This window comes from Colius striatus, chromosome 16 (assembly GCF_028858725.1).
Source record: "Colius striatus isolate bColStr4 chromosome 16, bColStr4.1.hap1, whole genome shotgun sequence".
NCBI lineage: Eukaryota > Metazoa > Chordata > Aves > Coliiformes > Coliidae > Colius > Colius striatus.
In genome coordinates, this window is record NC_084774.1 from 1,387,551 (window position 1) to 1,410,111 (window position 22,561).

A 22,561-nucleotide genomic window follows, 5' to 3' on the forward strand; every position below is an offset into this window, starting at 1 on the left:
TGCGCTTTGTGGCGCTGCCGGAAGCCGCGGCGGGGCGCGGGGCCGAGCGGAGCGGGGCAGCGCGGAGCGGTGTCTCCCCTGGGTCGCCGCGGCCGCCATGGAGCCGGCGGCCTGAGGGCGGAGCGGCTGGCCCTGCCCCGACATGCCCGCCGGGCCCTTCGGCGCAGGTAAGGCAGCCTGGGCCCTCCCGCCGCGGCGCTGCCTGCGCCTGGCCCGTTCCTGCTGCCGGCGGGGCCTATGGCGGCGCCGCCCGGGAGCTGCCGCCGCGCTGCCCGGCCCACGGGCTCGGCCGGGCCGGAGCGGGCGGGGGAGGCCCCGCCTGTCCCTGGGAGTTTCCGCCGTCGCCTCGGGCGGGTGCCGAGGGCCCGGCCGGAGCCGTGGAGCCGCCGCAGGGCGGACGAGAGCGGGCCGCGGGGCTCCCCGCACACTCCCGCCGCCCTGGGGGCCTTCTCTGCCTGTGTCCTGGCTCTGGGCCCGGGGCCCGATTTTGAGCCGCGTTTTGGGGTCCCGGAACGAGTGTGAGGTGTCACCGGGGATCAGTGAAGCTCCCTGTCCCCGTGTGCCGGCTCCCGCGAGCAGGAGTGCGATGGGGAGAGGGAAAAGTTTTTGTCGCTGTTTCCCTGCAGACTTTCTTAAGAATAGTCAGGTGGTGCCTTGTGTTCGTGGCTGCAGGCCTCCCTGCCTCTGCCCTGGTCCAGCTTTCCCTTGATTCTGTTTTGCTTTGGTTGTTTTCCATCCCGATTGCTCATGAGGGCCCATAGACAGTAGATGGGGTGTTTTTTGGAGAGCGGGAGCAGCAGTGAGAGTGCATCAGGGCAGCTCTCCGGGTGGAGGGAACTGTTGGCTTCAGAAAATCCCTTCTGGTGGTGCAGGTTGTAGGGCTCTATGAGGAATTAGACTGAAGAAGTGTGAATGTACAACAGGGTTTTTTTCTCAGCCTGAGCTAGGGAAACACGCTGCTTTGCAGTGGAGTTCATTACGTGGATCTTGGCACAAGTGAGGGCCACGAAAACTCCTTAAACTCCCAGATGACCTGAGTAGAAGATGCTTTTCTCAGCCGTTTTCTTAAAGATGAGAATTACAGTGAGAAGCAAAGTGGTACTGATGTCTGAGTAATGACACTTGAAAGTAGAGTAATAGTCAACACATACAAAATTGGCTGATGCTTTTGCTTTCTTACGGCTCTGTTAGTCTTCAGAGATTAGAGCATGCAGTCTGTAGGAGCCTTCTGCCCCATGGCTAGTGTCCCATGGCAAGCTCGGGAGCCAGAGTGGCCGTGAGCTCTCTGCAGTCAGTGAATAGGGAGCACTGGGGAGAGTGAGAGTGAAGCCCTGGGGCTTAAATGATACTTTTGATTTGAGCCCCAGCCTTCCCTGTGGCAGCCACACACTGAGTTCTGCTACAGCCAGGCAATAAAATATGACAAACTCATCTTCCCTGGCAAGGGGAGCTGGAGCAGTAGCACCAGTAGCTGGTGCTCAGTAGCACCGTGGCTGAATGGCCTGGGAAAGGATGACATGAAGCCCTGATCTCTTCCTGCTGGGAATCTAGCCTTTTTGTTTTGTTTTCATTTAATAGCAATCCTGACATGCTTCTCTTGACATTCTTTAGCAAAGTACTGAGCCTGTGCCTAAGGCAGAGCCTGCCCCTTGGATGGGCTCCAAAGGTGAGCTGCCTGGGGTCTACACCTCTTCAGTCACGGTGGGCTTGTTATGAGAGGTACTTTGTTAGTTGGCAATATCAAAGTTGCCTTCCTCAACAGAAACTTGGAGAGCAGAAGGGCACAGCAGCAAGGTGAGGCAAGTGAGCACTAGGCAGCCCTCCACGCTCAGGCTGTCACAGCCTCAGCTGCCTTGGAAAATTGTTCATAAACTTCCTCGGTGTGTGATTCAGGGAGGGGGGGTTGTGGCAAGATGGCTTTCTGGCAGTAGTTGGTGCTGCTGGTGTGGTAGGGGTCCTGGTAGAGAGGGATTACTTGTTTTCTGTGAAAAACTTATAAATTGTGTCTAATATCCCAGAGCTCTATGGTGTAGACCATTAATGTTGATGCTTCTCTTCTACTAGGCTCTATTAGGTCTTCAGCCTTCCTTGGGCATCTCTCTGCTGATGGTTTTTGCATTTACTGCATCAATAATAGTTGCCTCCACTCTGTGTTTTTTTTCCTGGTAAAACCCAAGAAGCATACATTTTTGAGCTGGCCTGTCTTTGTGCTCAAAATGCCTTTGCATTGTAGGCAAACATTTAACTTTACATATGAAGCTGCTGAGCATGAAGGGCTGAATGTGCCTATTTGCCCCCAAATGCTCTTCTCACTCAGCACCCACTTTCTGAGGAAGTGCTTTGTACACAGGTTTGGGTTCCATGACCTCTCCTCTGCAAACACTTCAGACCCCCCAGCTCTGCTTTGGGCTCTCAGCCCCTGTGTAGTCCTTCGAAGCAACTGCAGTCGTGGGTCTGTTAGGTATTTCTCACTGCCCAGCTTTACTGATCCGGGAGTTCAAACAGGTAATTCTCACTGTCTGCTGATCCAGGAGTTCAAATATTTTTTGGCTGCAGCTGTTCATATTAAGTCCTTGGGGACTGGAAATCAGTGTCTTTATTTTTTGAGTTTTATGAGCTCATTAGTAAGTTTTCATGCTCACCAACTTCTGCAGTTTTTATGAACTGAGGGTCTTTGGTCTTACATGCCAAAACATCCCTTTTCAGTGGTTTATATGGTGATAGCTACTGAAATTCCTAAGCTGGAATTGGTTGTGGCGGGAATATATTGAAACCCAAATGATTTGCTACACTAAGGAATATTGGAATTATGCTCAGAGTGCTTAGGATGTAAATATTTTAGCCTGGCATCTCTCAGTTGTTCACTAGTATGAATGCTGACAATTTCTTTCCAGATCTGTTTGAGAAACTGGGGATGTTTTATTTAGTGCAGCCTCCAGGAATAGGACCCCTCTCCAAACTTCAGAGTATGTAAAACTGCTTGGTAAATGTCAGGGGTTTATTTATTATTCTTCCCACTCCTCCTCTTTAATTAGGTTGCCTGTTGTCCTAAGAGCCCTTAGTGATTTGAACCTCAGCAAGACATGTTTATGTGAAAGGTGAATATTCTGTTGCATGAAATTCAGGAGATGCTTTTGGGCCAGAGAGTGCTTTTCTTCAAGTAAAAATGCAGAAACTGTTAAAGCGAAACACAAACTGGGGTATGCTGTTTGCATGGCCTGACAGTGCCTTTTTTTTCCTCTCAACTTGCTGTTGCTGTGTACGTAATTAGTGATAAATGCAGCCTCTTCTGAGGGAGTGAGTCTGGCTTAGGTGCATTAGGTGCCTTTTGTCCAAAGCAACTTGCAGAACTGTTTATATGTTGAATCTGTCAAAGCAGAAGATGGTAACGAGTCCCATTGTGTGGGGAGGCTTACCAGCGTTTTTTAACTTGCATTAACTTGCAAGTTATGAGAAGCTGTATAGCAGAAGAGCTTAGCTATGCCCTAATCCTAACAGATGGCAGCGATTTCCAAATCAAATGGCAGTTGAAATGACACTTTAAACGAAAAGTAACTTCTAGTCCTTGCAAATAGAAACTTTTTTTTTACCATTAAATGTAGGGGATGAATAAATCAGTATCCTGGGGAGTCCCCCCTCAAAAGTTTTAGGTCTGAGGCAATTACTCATTTCAGTATTCCTTGTGTATTGATAAGACTAACAGGAGATTGACCAAAGGAAATCTGGAATATCAATAAGATACAGATTTGGTTATTAAGTTTATGTATGAAGGTCAGGCTGGATGTATTTGGCACCAGAGGTTTTGGTTGTACTGTCCTGCAGCTTCACCTCTGCTAAATATGGCATATTGTATCTACCCTGTATCTATTACAAATGGTTCTCTTCTTTGAAGTGTGGAAGCGTCCCTGAAGGAGCTTTGCATCTTTGCCTCAGCATGTCAGAGAACTGCATGAAGGCAGGTGGTTGTGTCCTGCCATTGCCTTACCCTAGCACGATGAGTTTTCAAAAATGCAGCAGGATTTGGAAGTCCTTGTCCTCTGACTTTTGTCTCCTAGATGACAAAGCTCCTATGTAGGTGGTGCCTGCAACTTGCTTGTGCTGTGCAACGCTTCCAAGCTTTCAGGAACCCTGTTCTGGTACAAGGGCAGCCACAGTAAATGTGCTTGCAATTATCAGCATGCTGATAAGCTCCTGCCACGAGCTGTTAGCTGCCAGTCCTTCAGCTGGAGTGCAGTGATGGAAAGTACATGCTGCTTTATCAGCTGAAATCAGTTTAAGGCTCCTCAAATGGTGTTTCATGCTTCTGTAATGAAGTTGTGTCAAAAGGGAGGGATGGAGGGTGCCTTCCCCTGTGGGGAGCAGCACAGCTGGAGGCCGCTCAAAGCGGTGCTGCTTCACTTCTATCCCTCTTTCTTCCACTCCAAACACAAGCTGGAGTCTAAAGCAGTGTTCAGGTGGGACAGAAAGGGGAAGATGAAGAGGTCCTGTGAGTAGAGGATGTAAAAGGAAAAGGTCACAGTGGGGAAACCTGTATAAGGAGGTTGAGCAGTGACAAGCTGTCACTGAGGATCGTGTTGATTTCTGGGATTTTTGGTGTTTGCTTTTTCTTGTTTCTTTGTGGGTTTTTTGGTGACTTTTCTGTGTCCCGAGATCTAGTGTCCTGGAATATAACAAAGTACATTGAAATGATTGAAGAACAACTGTATGCACTTGATATTCTAGATGAGGCATGTGAAAACAAGGCCGATCTCCATGCTCTTAGCCAAATGAAACCAGCTTTTTCCACTTTGGAGGCAAAGGTTTGCTTCTACTCCTAAGATTTCTGTCCATTCCAAAGAAGTTTTCTGATCTAAACGAAAGAGGTTATGTAACAAAACAAATGGAAAAGCAGCAAAAGGAATATAACTGTGGTTCCATGATTCTGGGAATTGTTTTCCTCCAAGCTGAAAGTTTGCCTGCAGTGGCAGTTCCCCCTGCTACAGCCCCAGAGGAGAGAAAATGCCTAAAGGATACAGAGGATATGCTTCCTACAGGCTGTGGCTGCTCGGATTAATTTGCTATCAGATGAGCACATGTGATTACTGCCTTGAAACAAAAACATGTCATTTGGAAAACCAAAATCTTGCAGCCTCACCTCCCCTCCTCCCTTGAATGGAATAATCGGGCTTTTGATGTAGGTTTTGGGTGTAAATGTACATTTGGAGAGTTAGCTAAAGAGGCAGACCTGTTTAAGTGGTGGTTTGTCCCTAGGAAGGTATATTTCCAGGCCTGGATTCTTCCTTGGTTTTGGGCCAAGGAATGTCTAAGGGGAGGCACTCAAAACATTCCCTATGTAACAACTGGCCTCCAAAATGTGCCAGCTAAGTGTGACTGGCAAACTGTCCTTCAGGGTGCTGTTTGTGACAGCTTGAGCTGATCTGAGCTGCGCCTGGTGAACGCTCCTTGCCTTTCTCCTGTGCCAGCCCTGTTTTCCTTGTTTTGTTGTTCATGTGTTCAGTTGGCTCAGATAACTGGTAAGAATGCTGGCCTTGGTGGAAGAGGAGGAAGGTAGCATGGTCCCAGTTCTGATGGTGTAGGCTGCTGTGGTGGCATCTACTTAAGCAGCAGTTTTAGTGTTGCTGTGAGGGTGTACAAAAGTCTACTGCCACCCCTCCCAGCCCTGTGCCCTCACTGCTCTCCTTTGTGTTGGCACGATGTTCATCTCACCTAAGTTAGATCAGATTGGGGTCCTGCTAGAAATGATTTCGACAGAAAAGCCTTTGTGTTGGGTCAGCTTTCTGAATGTTCTCATGCGTGGATCAAGCCTGGCAGCACACAACACGTCTCCTTGAGCTGTCCAGTGGGATTGGATGGCAGTGCTGTGGCTCACTGCTGGCTCTGGCCCCCACAGTGGCTTGCTGCTGGCCTTGGCACATGCCATGCCTCCCTTTGTCCTGGCCGGGCTCTGGTCAGGTACTGTGCAGCAGGCAGATGTGTGTGCTGACAGGGGCAGGAGGCCATGCCCTGCATGCTGCTGGGCAAAACCTGCCTAGGGCTGCCTGTGGAAGCGTAGCTTTACTTTGCTGCTGCTTTAACACTGGCTGTTTTAGTTGTGGCTTCACAACAGTGCCAGCCACCCCCCTGAAACCCACCACTGCAGAGCCTGTTTAGTTTACTGTCAGCCTGGCTCCCTGGACTGGCCCAGCCTGCAGTAAGGGAAAAGGCACAATTGCAGCTGTGTTGGGAGTGTTGTTGAAAGGAGGAATCTTTCTCCTGTCTCCTCAGAGCTGCTTTGGAAATTTTCTAGTGGCTTTTTGAACCTGAATCTTTGGACAAATGTAGATTGGGGAGCAACTGTATATTGACTTTATAAGGGTCTGAGATGCATGCTGTAGTGTGCTGTGTGTCAAATTAGAGATCCACCAAGGCCAGTCAATCCTGAAATCAATTCAGATAGAGTGCATTCTTCATCATCAGTGAATCACATCTTTCAGCTACCAGTTCTGAGTAGTGCATGCTGTAGAAGTACTTCATCAATGGAAAAAGAGGCTGAATTTTTGTTTTCTGAGATTTTCCCTAAAGTTTCCTGGTACATACTTTGAACTACTGTTGAGCTGAAGGAGGAAACAAGGGATGAATCTGAGCTATTGCTCATATGAACAAAATACTTGTAGAGCTACTCTCTGTTTAGCCAAAGATGTCATGTAAGAGCATCTTTCCTGTAAGGATGACACAAGCAGAAGTTGTGTGAGGTGAAATCACTTCACAAGTTGAAGTATCTCAAATGGACTGTTAGTCCCTAACTGAAACTGGCTGTAGTCTGTTCTTCAAAAAAAGCCCCAAGCTCACAGCTATATTTAGAGATAATATTAAAGTTGAAAACCAGGTGTTGGAATCTCTTCCTGGCCATACGTGCCTTGAATTTACAAGAGTCAGTGTTGTGACAAGCAGCCTCAGTTTTGGTAACTCATGTCATAGCCATTTCTAGTAATTATGTCTTTTTTTCTTCCTTTCCTCCCAGGTGTTATTTGGACTGTAGCATAGAGGCACTATGTACTCAGAGTGGAGATCCTTGCATCTTGTCATTCAGAATGATCAGGGTAATACCAGTGTACTTCACAGCTATCCTGAGAATGTGGGGAGAGAAGTGGCAAACGCAGTGGTGCGTCCTCTCGGACAAGCTTTAATTACATCATCTGTTGGAAGTGAGAGTCTACTAAAAACAGACAAAGAAGTAAGTGCATTTCCTTAGATCTCATTGTTTCCTTCAGGTTAGAGTGACAGCTGAATGAGTTTCTGTAGCCTCTTTTATTTCTCTCTCTTCAATAGTTTTATGAAGTGCACTATATATTTAAATTAGTAATCTACGTAAGGCTTCTATTAACAACTAGTTCGTAGCAGCAGTGTACTTCATGACCTAATAGTAAATGTTTATCTGAGCTACTGTACCATAAAGTTCAGGCTGCAGCAGAAAACACCCACCAAACCAATCCAGCCAAGGAATTTAGCAGTTAACACATAAAGCCTTTCTAAGTACCTTCATTTTTGAGGCAACAGTATGTAACTTTTAAAAGAAGTCTTTGTATAGTATAAGTATTTAGTAGAATTTGAAAACTTTCCACTATAACAGCTGTTGTGTGTTCTGAAAAGTTAGAGCAAAGACACTCTGGATTTGGAGTGATTTGTCATTGGTTAGTAATGTTCATGATGCCATGGTACACGAATGACTTGGTGTGTTCTTTGCAGTATAGGTTAAATAGAATTGCTTGTGCCATATAACCACTGTTAATTTGTTGAGTTGGAACCACTGCTCTCTGACCATTGTTTACTTGCTAATAGTTATTTTTAATAACTTTTTGCTTCTGTTTGGTTAGGTAAAATGGACAATGGAGGTGGTTTGCTATGGCCTGACTCTCCCTCTGGATGGAGATACTGTGAAGTACTGTGTCGATGTCTACACAGATTGGATTATGGCTCTTGTATTACCGAAGGACTCCATTCCTTTGCCAGTCATTAAGGAACCAAACCTTTATGTTCAAAGCATTCTCAAACATCTCCAAAATCTCTTTGTACCAAGGTGAGTTAGGACTGGGACGTTTGGGAGACTCAGGAGTTGGAAGCTATAGTCAACAGGTAACCTGTCAAAGAGACCTGATGGACCATGAGGATCTTGTTTAAGTGTGACTGCTGTCACTGCAAATTTAGGAGGAAGATGTCTCTGCAAACCTCTTTTGTAATTTTCAGTGGCAAATTGAGTTGCTACTGCTGCTGTGTTTAGGTAATTAGAGTTACAGATCATTAATAGACTTGAATGTTTGATGTTCTTAGAACTACAAGTGCCATCTCTATTAGATGACTGGAGGGCAGGTGGGAAGGTTAAACAGCATCACTGTGACCACGTGCTTGGTGGTGTGAAAAACTGGGCTAACTTAAAGCACAACATGGGAATACCATGTTTTGATTGCCAAAGACTTGACCACGTTTCTGGTGTGCTTGAAGGACCTCGCAGTAAGGGGCTGCTCAAACATCATACTTTATAGTTTGTGACAACTTCACCTGCTGAGTTAGATAAGTAAGAGAAGATTATTTAGTGGTGCCTTGTGAAACAATACTTAAATATCAGCTACCTGAAATTACTTCTGGTCAATGTCTGTACATGTTTGTAAGTACCATATCATCTGCTTTTATCAATATTATAAATGTACCACTGCGAATGGCCTTCCAAGTGCTGTGCTCCTCTTGGATCCCTTAACTTCATCTGAAGGCTTTGTTAATTAAGGGCTTTGAATAATAACTCATACACATTCAGACAATGAGTTCATTGCTATTTATTGATTGCTTCAAAGTCCACCACCTAACCTGAGTTACCTTTGCTCTTAACTTGCAGTGAAAAAGGCATTTTAATTGCCATTAAAGGATGATCAGGACAATGGCACATGTCTTGAGGAAAGCCTGCTTCTGGATTAGACTCCTGTAGGAGGTTTAGTAGATGCAGAAGAGTCTACCACTTGGGAGCCTTTTTTTTCCCCTTGACACAGTAGAGAATGGATTCTTCACTAATCCATGAAATAGTTCTTGCTATGGTCCCTTGTCTACTTTCACACCAGGGGCTCTGGTAGCAGACAGTTCAGTTTTGTTTGTTAAATGCTGTTGGCACATGCTGCCATTCCACACTCTTCTTCCAGCTTCACTGATGGATGGTGGTAGACTGTGTGTGATAACTATTCAACAAAATGATTAACATCCAGAGACAGGGAAGACTGAAACATCATTTAAACACTTCTCTGCCTCCTCTCCCAGCATAACTACTCTGTTGTTTTTTCTTTCCAAAGCCTCTGAGATGTATCTGAAATGACTTTCATTTCTGCTGCTCTCAACACTTGATGTTCAAGTCCCTACTCTGTTTTCAAGAAAAAGAATTTAAAGTCCAAGTCTTACCCTCCAGGGAGCTGTGTTCAGAATTTACTCCAGTAGCAGGGAGACCTTCTGAAATGGAAGTTAAATGCAGAGCTGAGTTGTGTGCACCTTGCTTAGGTGAAAGCAAGGACTCATCTTCCTACGTGCCTGTGGAGCAGAAGAGTAAAGTAATTCTGGTTTTATACAATTGATGTGGGTTCCCTGTGCTGATGAGCTCCTGTAGAATACTTTTCCAGAGCTCTTGTAGCGACCTGCATTGAACTATCCCCTGGAAAAATCTGTTCTTGTGTTGAAAACACTAAGCCTTCATTATAAGCCTATGTCCTATGGAGGGTTGTGATTAAAATAGCTTCCTTCCTCCTAGTTTCCTGGGAACGATATAGTTGTTGGTTTATCTGCCTTAAAAGTGGCAGCCCAGGGCTGTGAAAGAGGTTTCAGACCCTGAGGAGGATGTACAGTCGAGGTGTGAAAGGCAGCAGCCTTAAGTGAGCAGTTCAACTTAAACAGTATCTCAGGAACATCTGTAGACCAAATGCAATAGATGATTTTAGTTTGAGTGCTCAGCTGAATCAGATGTTTACAGGCACAGTCCTCGAAATAGTGTGGTGCTGAAAAATAAGAAGAGTGGAAGACGAATGAGTCAGGTTGCCTTTCCTGTTTGTGCTGGGTTGACTAGAGAGAGTGGCATCCGTCCCTTTGGCACTGACCTGTCCACCCTGATGAAATGGCCACTTGTTTTCTTGATGTGCTTGAAGAGTCCCCAGGCTTTCCATCTCCAGCCATCCTATGATACTCAGGAAGCCTTGCAGATACTTAAGCAGTAGTAGTAGTTACTACTGTCAGATAAGGTTTGAGCCACAGACTCTGGTTGGAAGCACAGAATCTTGTCCAGCCTTCCCTCCTCAGGACACTGAGGTCTAGATTCCAAGGGCTTCTGTGCAACTGAAATGCTGGAGAGACCAGCAGTGGAGAGTTATGGACCATGTGACTGTCCCAAGTGTTACAGGCACATTTTGGTAGTAATTTCTGTTTCTCATATTAAATAATGAGAACAATTCTCGTTGCCAGGGAGTGTGGGAACCAAAAGGACAGGCTCTGTAGAAATCTAGACACGAGGCTGCAAAATGCTGTGACCAAAGTTTGCTCTTGTGTTCACTTTGGACAAGAGGAGCTAATCAGTTGCCTTTACCAGAAGTATTCCCATAATTATCTTGCACATGGAGCTACTTCATGTAAGCCTCCTTTTTATAGATTCCCTAAATTATTAGGGAAACAAGTCTTGAAATGGGCTTTGAAACTTTGATTGAAGATAACTTCAAGCCCATGAAGATTAAAGATATCTCCTCTGTTGTTACTCAGGAAAAAACAATGCTATAACCAAAGCAAGACTTGCTTGTCCCAGCCTCTATTAGGATCTCTGTTAACTCTATGAGGATCTAGCACTAACATCAGGCGACTCACTGAAGTCCTGAGCTACGACTAGTAGTCTGCAGTTTTTCATTAGGTGCTGTCTTGACTGTTTGCAGTCTTGTTTCCAGCACTGCAATACAACATTTAACCTATCCAGAGTTCATAGCGTTTTTAAAATGTGACTGTCAATAAGTGACCTCAACACGAGCTGCTGTTCTCTGCAGAAAGCACATCTCTAGCTAGTGGATCAGCGTGTCCTTGAGACGTTTGCCAAGCACCATGACTTGTGGGTTGTACCACACTGGAAATGTTTGTTAGGAGCCTGGCAGTACAGCTTGGTAGGTCAGTGGAAGGTGGGATTTTTGACGGATTGTTTTGGTCATCCATTCAGTCAGTGGTCGGAGGGATGAGGGAATAGCACACAAACTGAAACACAACTTGCATGTGTTTCATGCCCTGATTTGTAATCTTTTTAATGCTTTAAACTTTTAGACTTCCCCAGCACTGTTTACCAGTGTCCTCAGAATGTTTCATGTTATTCTTTTGTACCCACTCTGCCCTGTCCAAACCACCTGATGGGAGGAGAGTGTGTTGCTTTGTGCTGCATCTGCAACACTTTGTGTTCAGTGACTCACCAGTGACAGCATGGAACTGGTTGTTACTATAAGGAAAACCTTGATAATACAGACTTCTTCCCTTTCTTCCTTACACATTCCTCTTACTTTAGTCTGATTTTCCTATCTAATGGACCTGTAGAAGTTTGGGTTTTTCTACACCCAAGGAATCGAGTTGTTGTCTGCACGTTTGGAAACGAGAACTGGGAAGAATTTAAATTAGTCGACTAACTATATTTTCTTCTAATTTTGTCCCTTTCATTCTAAATGACACGTAATAATCAGTGATGTCTCAGCTACACCCTCATGCATTACATGTGCCACACTTAAAGATAAATTCCTTTGGGATAATGGGTTGTGCTCACTCCAGTTAGTGTGTGCTCCATGGCGGCGAGTTCTGTGTCGTGTGAAGAAGAACGTTACAGTACATCTTGTACTCATTAAGGTGGGGTTGGGATACTCGGAGACCAAATTAGGGTGCATGGAAGCTCATGTTCTTGGCTGTCATTCAATAATATTGATGTTTCCTCTTGTAATTGCTGAAAGTCTCCTTCTCTGGAGACATTCCAAAAACAGCTGGACCAGTTCCTGTGTGACCTACTGTAGGTGGTCCTGCTCTGGCAGGGGGGTTGCACTGGATGAGCTTTTGAGGTCCCTTCCAGCCCTTGTGATTCTGTGATTACTTTATTGTTCTTGTTTAGAGACTCAAGCATTATTTTCTTCTCTTGCAGGCCAGACCCAGGATCTAGTCAGATTAGATTGTGCTTGCAGGTTTTGAAAGCTGTCCAGAAATTGGCTCGTGAATCGACGATTATGGCAAGAGAAACCTGGGAGGTTTTGTTATTATTTCTTCTTCAAATCAATGACACTCTTCTAGCGGCTCCAACTGTGCAAGGTTCATGTTTAACTTCCTTTTAGTTCATTTACTGGAAAAATCTCTGGCTCTACTTGATGTTGAGCTGCCAGGGGGATGAGGGAAACCTATTAAAAGGCACTAAAGCCAAATAGCTGACTCCTAATTCTGCTACAGTGCTCTGAGATAAAGCATTATCAGAAAAGACTGAATGATTTGAAGCAGAGGTTTCCTAAATGCATATTTGCAGAACAGTGACTTCATCCAGGACCAGCCCATGAGGAACAGTTTCAGACAATGTTGTTCCATGTTTGTTGCACTGAAACCCCTGTGAGCCCTGTTGTTTGGCCTACTGACAAATAATATTGTCAGTTTATACTGTCAAAAAGACATCAACAGAGTACAACAGATGAGTGATCTTCCAGTGCCTCTTACTGACATGGATGTGGCTCAGCTCATTACGTTTGGTCATGTAAAAAGGTTAATTGGCTGTAGGAAGCAATCAGGAATCACTCTTAACAGAAAAATGATGGGAAAAAAATGAACTTAAGAATCTTTATGCACTTAAACTGAAGTCTCCTTGGAGAGATGAAGTTGCTTAGATTGAATACTCACTAAAGTCACACTTTGTTTCTTTTATAAGGTGGCATTGCCGAGAATCTGGCTGAGAAGTTAATTGGTGTGCTGTTTGAGGTGTGGTTACTGGCTTGTACACGGTGCTTCCCAACACCACCTTACTGGAAAACTGCCAAAGAGATGGTGGCCAACTGGCGACATCACCCTGCGGTGGTTGAGCAGTGGAGCAAGGTCATCTGTGCCCTTACTTCCAGGTAGGAGAAAACCCATGGAAGTGAACACGTGGGTGGGGGTGATCACAGTTACTCACATTTGTTTTTTTCCTCTGGAGTTGCTTTTTTGTGGAATGTGTAACAATCCAACAGTGAACGTGGAAATTGAAGCGAGAGATCTTGTTAGTATCCTTGGCTTTTACTGTTTGTGTGTCTTAGTTCTGTGAGGGAAGACTGGAGTTGGATTGTCTCTGCTGTGGGATCTCAGCATCTCTCTGACACTTAGCCCTTCACAGTGAGTGTATTGATCTCCATCACTGTGACTCTGTTGTGCCCCAAATATTAGTGTAACATAATAGTCTGTATATTTAATTGCAGATGCCACCAAAATGACAGGTGCTTGTCACTGCTGTGTTTGCTGCGTTTGAGATGACTCTTGGGCTGTCCTGCCCTCAGGAGCTGAGGCTGTGCTGTAGCCGCCTGGCGCTGTGCCCTGCAGCGGGCATGCGATGGGCCCAAGGCAGGCTGCAGCTCCTCTGAGCAGTGGAGGAGGAGAGCTGCCCTGCCCCAGGCTCAGCTGGGCACGGGAACAGGGAGGGTCTGCGGGCTGCAGAGGAGGTTAGGCTGTAGGAGAAGCCCCTGAATAGTGATGGGAGCCTCAGTGCCTTTAATACTGAGGTCTTGGTGGTATGACGTCTTTATGGGATAAATCTCAGCCTCTTGGAGGAAGGAACTAAATTAAGCAGTGAGGAGAAGGGGTCTGAGTTTCCTGCCAGCTCTCCTGAGACATCGAGAACCATTTGTATGGATGTTCAAAGATGTATTGAAATTGCTGCACTGTGGAAAATTGAGTGTTGTGCATTTCTGCAAGGGTTCATTTTAACTCTGAAAACTTCTGCTTTTGAATTAGCTGCCAAAATGCCAAGTGTGGACAGATTTCTCCAGGTTATGCAGCCACTGGTTAAACCTGTGGGAAATAAGGCTGCAATACAAGGTCTGTGTATTTCCCACGCTCTTTCTTCAGCTATTTTTAGCTCATTTAGACCTAGCGTTGCATAACAGAAAATATTTTATGATTCAGTGATCTGAAAAGAACAGCTCTGTCTCAAAACATGTGTTGGTGTTCTGCTCCATGCACTGTGCCCACACTTGATCTTTCACTGTTGACTAACAGTCCTAGTTCTGTTTTGAAGCCTTGTAGGTTTTCTGTAATGCTGTAGTCTGCTGTTCAGTGATGTTGGTTTATGCCTAATACGTAGGAAGCTGAACTCCCCTGAGGCTAACTTAAAGTTCAGTGGTATTTTAAGCTGCACTTTCAATACTTCAGTGAAACTCTGTTTTCAAACAGTTTAGTGTTTTAGCTAAGAGTTTTCTGGACTGGGTTATTAGTAAACATCTCCACTGACAACCGTGTGAAACATTGTATTTGGAAATGCAGATGAAGGCAGTGTTAACCTATATCCATAGCCGTGACTGCACAGCAGGAGGAAGCAAGGGTCTTGCTAGTGTTGGCGTACCAGTAGAGACTACTCTTACCCATCTAAGGTGCTTTTACTCTATTTTAACCGCTTTGAATGTGTGGATTACAATTTATTTCCATTTTCAGCCATGCTTGAAGATGTCCCAAATTTCAGTTAAGATTCAGCCCTGCTCCTTGAGAGCCTGATTTCTTGCAGCTCGAAAGGGGAGAATTGTGGAGAACTGCAGGACGTGGCCTGTGCCCAGCCACTGGCTTTGTCAGAGCTGTGGAATTCCTCTGCAGAAACCTGCAATGGGGCACTAAGTGTAGATGGGTGCCGGGGCAGCAGTGTGGCTTTCTGGAAAGGGGTTACTGCCTGATATGAGTGTGTTTGTTTCTGACTTGGACCTGAAGAAGGCCTTGTGTCCCAAAGCTCATTTGCTTTTCTATCCAACCAAGTTATGATGATACTGTGATTCCAAACCCACTTTGAGTGTGTTTTGTATTAGTTGACTGTCAAGTTACTGCAGTGCCCAGTGCTTAGTTGTAATGACTTCACCTCTGTCAAACTAGATAGCTTTATAAGTGGACAATGATGAATGGGAAATTTCTGGCCTGTTACAAGCAACTCCAAGCTTAGAAATAAGTGTAACTGAAGCAAGAAGTGATGCTAATGAGTTTGCCTTGGGGAAGGACAAAGACTAATTTCTGGGACTGCTGGGATATTGAGAAAGTGCACCTGGGATCTCTTCCATCCTCATAGAGAACACCAAGATTATGTTGATTGGGGAAATTATAAGTTTGCAAAGATGGGGATGAAGCAGGAGTCAAACCAGACAGCAGTGGCTCAGAGAAGCTTATTGGTGAGTGGTCAGGTAGTTCTAGCACTTGCAGAGGAAGATCTGCAGTTTTTAAGCCACTGTCCTCATGACAGTGCATTGCTGTGACAGGCTCTGAGGGTCTGCTCTTCACCATTCCCCACTGCCAACTTCTGCAAAAGGTAGTGCATCTTTTTAAGGACTTTGCCACTCTGTGGATTACAAATCCTGTGCTGCTTGTAGGATGGCACTGAGTGTTCTCAGTGTGCTGGTGTAAAGTGTAACTCACCAGCAACTTGGAGTTCAGACCTGTAACCTGTGACTTGCTGATGTCATTGGACACTTGAGCTAAAGAGCCTTGAGGATAAGGGCTTTAAATCCCTTCTTCCTCTCCTATGTAATGTCAGTTAGTGTGTACCTGTTTTGATTAGTAGCCCCTCCCTGGCTAAAGAGATGGGAGAGCTGCTGTCAGGTGTTAGGCCTTAACAGCTCTTTGATTTGGTTGGGCCTTTGGGCATGCTCCAAGACCTGTGCCCTTCAAAGCTTTGAAGGCTCAATGAGTGCATCAAATTGGGATCCATAGGAAAACCCAGGATGTTGTGTTGCTGCTTGTGGGTTCACCTGTGGACTGTGGATTCCTCTGAGGCTCCAATCCACTGGTACAATTTTGAGAAGCATTGCCTGACTGACAGGGCTGTGACTTGCTTTCTAGATTGCTGCGCTTTACGTACGGACCTTCCTTCCCTCCCTTCAAAATTCCCGATGAAGATGCTGGTCTGATCCCTCCTGAGATGGACAATGAGTGCGTTGCACAAACGTGGTTCCGCTTTTTACACATGCTGAGGTATTGTCCTTACAGCCATGCCTTGTTGGTGTTCCTGCATAACTTCTCTGGGTTTGCATGACAGATGAAAAATTTCTCTGGAGATTGCTAAGATTAAGCCCCTGAATAGAATAAAGTGTGAGAGACTTGTACTGGTGCCCTGCAGCAGGTCAGGGCAAGGCTGGGAGGAGGGACTTTGAACTCTTTGACTCTTTTGGAACGTAAACTGACTGATTTAATTCAGGTTTTTTAGCAGTTTGGCATTTTGGAGGATGTGAAAAACAAGACTTCAGTCCAGTGTTATTTCTCTGAGATAGCAGACAGGAAAAGAAGAACAATAGCTCAGATGTATGCTGTATGCTGCTTCCATTCGTGCCCCAGGGCATTACATTGAATTTGGAAAAGATTGTTTTTAAAAGGAGTGTATCTCCTTTGTTTTTTATGAAGAAAGCTGGATGGGTAATTCTAACATCCATGGTGCTCTTCTTTAAATACACAGCTGAACCAAGGGGCATGCTTGATTTTAAAGGTTCCTGGGATGGTGTTGTGTTACTGTTCTGAATGGCCATTCTCACAGAAAACCTTATTTACTAATCAAAGCCCAATTAAATGTTTGAAATGTACTTCTTAACTAAAAGTCCTCTGTCTCCATTTGTGATGGTAATGTCACAAGTACTGAACTTTTCATAACTAGCACTGCTGTTAGAGGATTTGTTTCAGTGGGGAAAAAATGCTCAGACTTTTGCAAGCTGCTCCCTTTCTTGTCACTGTTGGCTGACAATATTTAAGTCATTGCTAACCTTTTGAGAGTAATGTTAGCAATATAAAGACTTCTGAGTTCAAAAGACCTCACAAGTGATTCCTATTGCTACAATGGTGGGACTGTTCTGTCAAGGTCATGCTCCTGTTCGTCAGATCTTAATACAGTTACTCAGTGTATTTGGGTAATGTTTGGAGTGAAGACAATTAAGTCCTGCCAACCCAGGAAGTGAAAGTTGACTTCCAGTGATGGAGTAACAGCTAAAAATACATTGCTATTGGAGGCTGTTCAGGAGTGATGTTATTTAAATGACTCAAACTATTGCATATTTAAGTATTTTTAAAAAACTAGTAGCTTCACCTGAACTGACTGAAACACCTTTTGCTCTTTTTGTCTGCAGTAATCCTGTGGATTTGAGTAACCCAGCCATTATTAGCTCTACCCCCAAATTTCAGGAGCAGTTTCTGAATGTGAGTGGGATGACTCAAGAACTGAATCAGTACCCCTGCCTTAAACATCTGCCTCAAATATTCTTTCGTGCCATGCGTGGGATCAGCTGTTTAGTGGATGCGTTCCTAGGTAATGCTTTTGTCTTGCCTGTGGGTAGCTTCAGCATTGCTGTGTTCTCTTTAAATCTGTCTTCTCCATAAATACAGGCATAACAATCTATAATTTGCAAGTATATCTTGGAATTGGTAGGGAAGGGACCTCAGGTGACTTTGAAATGGTCATCTGTTTACACAGTTATTATATTTGAATGCACAAAGCTGTAGATGGCCTTGAAGTGTAGAATAAATAATTCTGAAGTCAAAAACAAAAGCAGCCATCTCCTCCCTAAACAAGGCTTCTTCCTCTGTTTGTTCAGCATGCAAGTGTTATGTTTCTAGCAGGTTGTGAGCACTACCCGCTTTGTTTATAAACTTTGTGGCAGGGACTGTGTGCAGTGCATGTTTTTAGAAGGTGCTGAGTTGAGTGCCACCTGCAGATCTTTATGCTACAGTGCCAGTTTTCCCTTAGCTTACAGTTAGTGGGTGACTAGTACTGCTGAGAAAAGCTGTGTTTTCTTTGTGTCTGCTGCTGAGTAGCTCGAATTTGACTGAAAGGTAAATTAGGTGTAAGGACTGGCTGGTAGGATTTAAGTAACTCTGTATAGCACCTGAAATCTAAAGTGTTATTCTTACTAGGCTTCAGGCTTATTAAAAATCCTTTGGAGAAGACGTGCTATTGTAGACTCTGAAGAGCTGCCTGTCTCCTCATGCTTTCTTGCTTAAATGTATGCAAACAAGTGTTGTCATCTGCCAGAAGTGTGAGCTGATGTGAGTCTGCTGAAGACTTGAGAGACACTAAACTGTGTTCAAGGAAATACATTTGACTGTGGAATTAGACTGTCAGCTTTTACTTGTTGTTTGGCTCTTGGAAAAACCTAAATGGTTTAGTCCTTTTAAGCAAAGCCCCTTAAGATCCTCCTATCTCACTGGATTGCAAGATGCTTTTTACTAGAAATGTATTCCATGTTTCTGTTAAAAATACTGCAAGTAAAAAGTTTCAGTACTGTATTCCCCACTGCAAGCTTTTGTAGAAATAGCTTTGTTTAAAAAGTCAAGTAAGCGACCCAGTGGTCATTTTTCTGAAGTTATGATATTGAATCTTGAAACCTGTTGTCTGCTGTGTTCTTCCAGATGTTTTGCCAGCAGGTTTAAGGGGTTTTCATGTTTGCTTTTTAATAATACCAGACAGGAGGTGTAAAATATTCAGTAGTCTGTCAAATAATATACTTTGTTAAAGAAGGATTGTATATAGGGAATACCTGGCTTAACCTTATGGAAACCACCTTGTTGATTTCTCTGTCAAACTCTTATCTTCCTGCCCAGGAGAATGGGATTTGGCAGTCTGCACCAAAACAACAATTTAAAAAGCCAGTCCAACAGAATATTGGCAGAAGGTGCCTCTGAAGTGCCTTTTACCCAATGAACTAAGAAAATGTTTTTAAAGACATTAAATACAGTATGTGTTGAGGAAAAACATGCTATACCCACAGCTTTTTTGAAAGTGCAGTTATTAATGTTCAAGTGAAGAAAAGTTATAATGGAAGCCTCGAGGGAGGGGAAGTGCCTTGCAGCAAAGGCAGAGGAAGAGGCTGAGTTAGCACTGTTAGCTTTGCACCTCTTCAGGGGTAGCTCTTCTCCTGCATTCCTCTTGGACCTTTAAAAATAGTCTAGAGTTCTTATCTGAGACTTTTAACCCACTAATTAGGTGTTAATGCTCTTGGTGTTCTGTGTCTGGCTGCCTGAGGTTCCTTTTTCCCCTGGGGTGAAACCACATGGCCCTCAGCACCTCAGCTGTGCAATAGCTCCAGGGCTGGAGACTCCCCCAGCTCCCTGGGCAGCCTGAGACAGGAGCTGACAACCCTCTCAGGGGAAAAAAGTTCTGCTTCAGCTCCAACCTCAACCTCCCCTGGGGCAACCTGAGGCCACTTCCTCTTGTTCTATCACTGGAACACAGAAGCCAACCCTCACCTTACCAGTGCCTCCAGGCAGGGAGCGCTCATGTCTCCTCTCAGCCTCTTCCAGGCTCCACATTCTTAAGGTGTGGGATTCTTTGGGGGTTTTTAATCACTTGTCTATCTAAGGTAGGCAAGGTTTCCTTTTGCTTGTGCATTTCTTTCTGTCAATAGTAAAAGTGGAAAGATGTCTTCTGTACTACTGCTGTTTTGGGAGGCAGCCTGGAAAGTTACTCTATTGAGAGAAGGCCCAGATGCTCACTAGCTGGGCTGCTGTGTGTGAGCCTGTGGAATTCGTGCTGAACACTTGGTTTATTTTCTGGTGTGCAGGCATTTCCCGCCCGCGGTCAGACAGCGCACCGCCCACGCCAGTGAACCGGCTGAGCATGCCCCAGAGCACTGCTGTCAACACCACTCCCCCCCACAACCGCAGGCATCGGGCAGTGACTGTCAACAAAGCAACGATGAAAACCAGCACTGTAAGATTTTACACTGGTACCTGACCCTTTTGAGAGTTTCCTCAGTTAGAGGAAGTAATTCCCTTGCTTCTAGGAGCTGATCTGTTCTTCTGTTTGCATAGGTAACTACTGCACATACTGCAAAAGTGCAGCACCAACCCTCCTCTACTTCTCCACTCTCTAGTCCAAACCAGACAAGTTCTGAGCCACGGCCACTGCCAGCTCCTCGCAGGCCAAAAGTTAACAGCATCTTGAATCTCTTTGGATCGTGGCTATTTGATGCAGCATTTGTTCACTGTAAACTTCATAATGGAATAAACAGAGACAGCAGCATGACTGGTAAATATTACTGAAAAATGTACATGCACTTTTTCCCTTGGTTTATTGACATTTCCTACATGCAAGATTAACATGTGCATAATCAAACCAGCAACAACAAGGAAACCTGAAGTGCTGTGTTGTGGTTAACCCCTCCCAGCTGTACCAGCACCTGATATTAGCTGAGCAGGTGTTTGGGAGCTTTAAAATTCAAAAATGTAACTTTTTACTATTAAACACTCCTTGCTCTAACAAGCATGTCAGTCTCAAGTGTGCTAGTGGGGAACATTTTATTAAGTGGAAGAATTAATGTGTAAGAGTCTACTTCCTAATTTGAAACCTCCTTGACTACCTCTGAGCAATAGCAACTTTTTTAGAGTGGCTCTTCAATGTTTAAGGAATTGTCAAACATCACTCCAGGTACTGAACAACGTACTTCTTGTTTTTGGAAAGTGTTATGAAAACAGACACCCTTAAAATAGTGAGTGAAGCTGCTGCCTTGCAGTGATGGTTATTACACATTTCCATATGTGGCTCAATGCCTTGGTTCTCTTCAGTCCTTAACTGCTGGGTTGATTCTTGTCTCCTGTGGTCTGTTCAGCTTTAGAGGCTGGATGTTCTAAGACATGATACCAGAATTAGTGCTCTACTCAGGCTTAGAATCATAGAGTGGTAGGGTTGGAAGGGACCTTTAGAGATCATCCAGTCCAACTCCCCTGCAGAAGCAGGTTCACCTATATCAGGTCGCGTAGGAACATGTCCAGGTGGGTCTTGAAGCCCTCCAGGGAAGGAGCCAGGGCTCCCTCACTGAAACAGTAAAGTAGTTTTTCCTTATGTTTGTGTTCCAACACCTTTCCATCTCCTGTCACTGGATACAAGACAAAAAAGTGATGCCCCAGCCTCCTTATACCCACCCCTTAGTTGATGAGGTCCCCCCTCAGCCCTCCTCTTCTCCAGACTAAACAGCCCCAGTTCCCACAGCCTTTGCTCATATGACAGATGTTCCAGTCCCCTGATCATCTTGCTGTCCCTGCACTGGCCTCTCTCCAGCAGTTCCCTGTCCCTCTGGAGCTGAGGAGCCCAGAACTGGACACAGGACTCCAGATGAGGCCTCAGCAGGGCAGAGCAGAGGGGGAGAAGAACCTCCCTTCCTTTTGGTGATAACATTGAGACAAATGAACTTCCTCACTCCTTGCATTTTCCCTGTTCTTCATGTAGTGTTTTGAATGTCTGCTAAACTCTTCCAAGACATCTATCGGGATCTCATTGGTTTAAGAAAGAATAATAGGAGGAAGAGGTTGGTTGTTGTAGCAAGTTGAGTTTACGAGGTGACTTGACAGCAGAGGTTAAACTAGAAATCTTCTTCATTTGCTGTGTCACAGCTCCCTATGCGGAGGTGACGGCTTTAGGATTTGGGATCTGTTAGAGGTATTTTTAGGTATGCAGCGCATGGGATGTGAAAGTGCCCAGTTGTGGATTTCTGTGGCAGGAGGTTCAAGTCCCTCTGTAAAAGGCCCATGACACATTACCAGAGAAGTAGCTGAGCTTCAGAAGGAATAAGGCACAATCTGTGGGTGTGTTTGGTTGCGTATGCAGCTAGTGTATTTCTGTATTTAATGATTTTCAGACTGATTGGATCACTTTAACTTTGACAACCTGTATCTTGAGCTATTTTAATGAAGTTCTTAACCTGTAAAGGATGTCAGCTGAGATGCTGCTTATGCAAGAGTCAGCTGTGAACAGAGATGTTGTGATTCTAGTTCTAGTACAGTCATCTAAAATCAAAAATATTTCCTTCTTTCAAGGGTTTTCGGGGCCTTTTGTTCATTTATGCAGTGTTTTACGCTGCCTGACAGCATTCAGAACACTGTCCTATTGCCAGCCTTACAGAGGGACTTTCTAGCTTCCTGGAAACTGGAAACATCTGATTCTGCTTGTCCTGTGCTCTTCAGGCCTGTCCGTGGTGAAACCAGTCTTTGGTGTCACAGGTTCTGCCGTTTAACAGCAGTGGATCTGAGAGAATGTTGTTGGTGGAGACCCAGAGGACTGGCTATGTTATGTTGTGCTATGTTATGTTATGTCTTGCTCTTTTAGCAGTGTGGAAGACAGAATTAAATTAGGGAATTTAGTCAAGTGTTGGCTGCCCTTCCAGGATGCTGTGGCATTACCACCACGTGAGTGGGGCCCATTGGCAAGAGTTACATCTGCATGTTGTGCTCATCCATCTGCCTCTGCTCGTGCTACCCAACGTATGTGTGGCTTCAAGAAAGAGGGCAACAGGGGACCTTAGCTGCCACAATCCCTACCCTTCAGACAGAGGACAAAAACACATCTTCTTTTCGGCTGCAGGTTGGCTATACCTGT

The 22,561-nt window shown here is 44.9% G+C and overlaps 1 protein-coding gene across 3 annotated transcripts in view; it reads left to right on the forward strand.

The window, feature by feature from the left end:
• Positions 1-22,561, forward strand: part of RALGAPB (Ral GTPase activating protein non-catalytic subunit beta) — a 62,120-nt gene continuing 39,559 nt past the window's right edge. For 2 of the 3 annotated variants that reach the window (XM_062008803.1, XM_062008805.1), the window contains exons 1-9: positions 1-167; positions 7,001-7,213; positions 7,854-8,056; positions 12,152-12,315; positions 12,917-13,103; positions 16,051-16,182; positions 17,322-17,500; positions 19,752-19,900; positions 20,002-20,218. In XM_062008803.1, the coding sequence (XP_061864787.1) occupies positions 7,031-7,213; positions 7,854-8,056; positions 12,152-12,315; positions 12,917-13,103; positions 16,051-16,182; positions 17,322-17,500; positions 19,752-19,900; positions 20,002-20,218 (1,414 nt within the window). In that variant the 5' untranslated portion in view covers positions 1-167; positions 7,001-7,030. Of the gene's footprint in view, positions 168-1,616; positions 1,667-7,000; positions 7,214-7,853; positions 8,057-12,151; positions 12,316-12,916; positions 13,104-16,050; positions 16,183-17,321; positions 17,501-19,751; positions 19,901-20,001; positions 20,219-22,561 lie in introns of those variants that run through there. The other variant, XM_062008804.1, reaches the window with a different exon arrangement.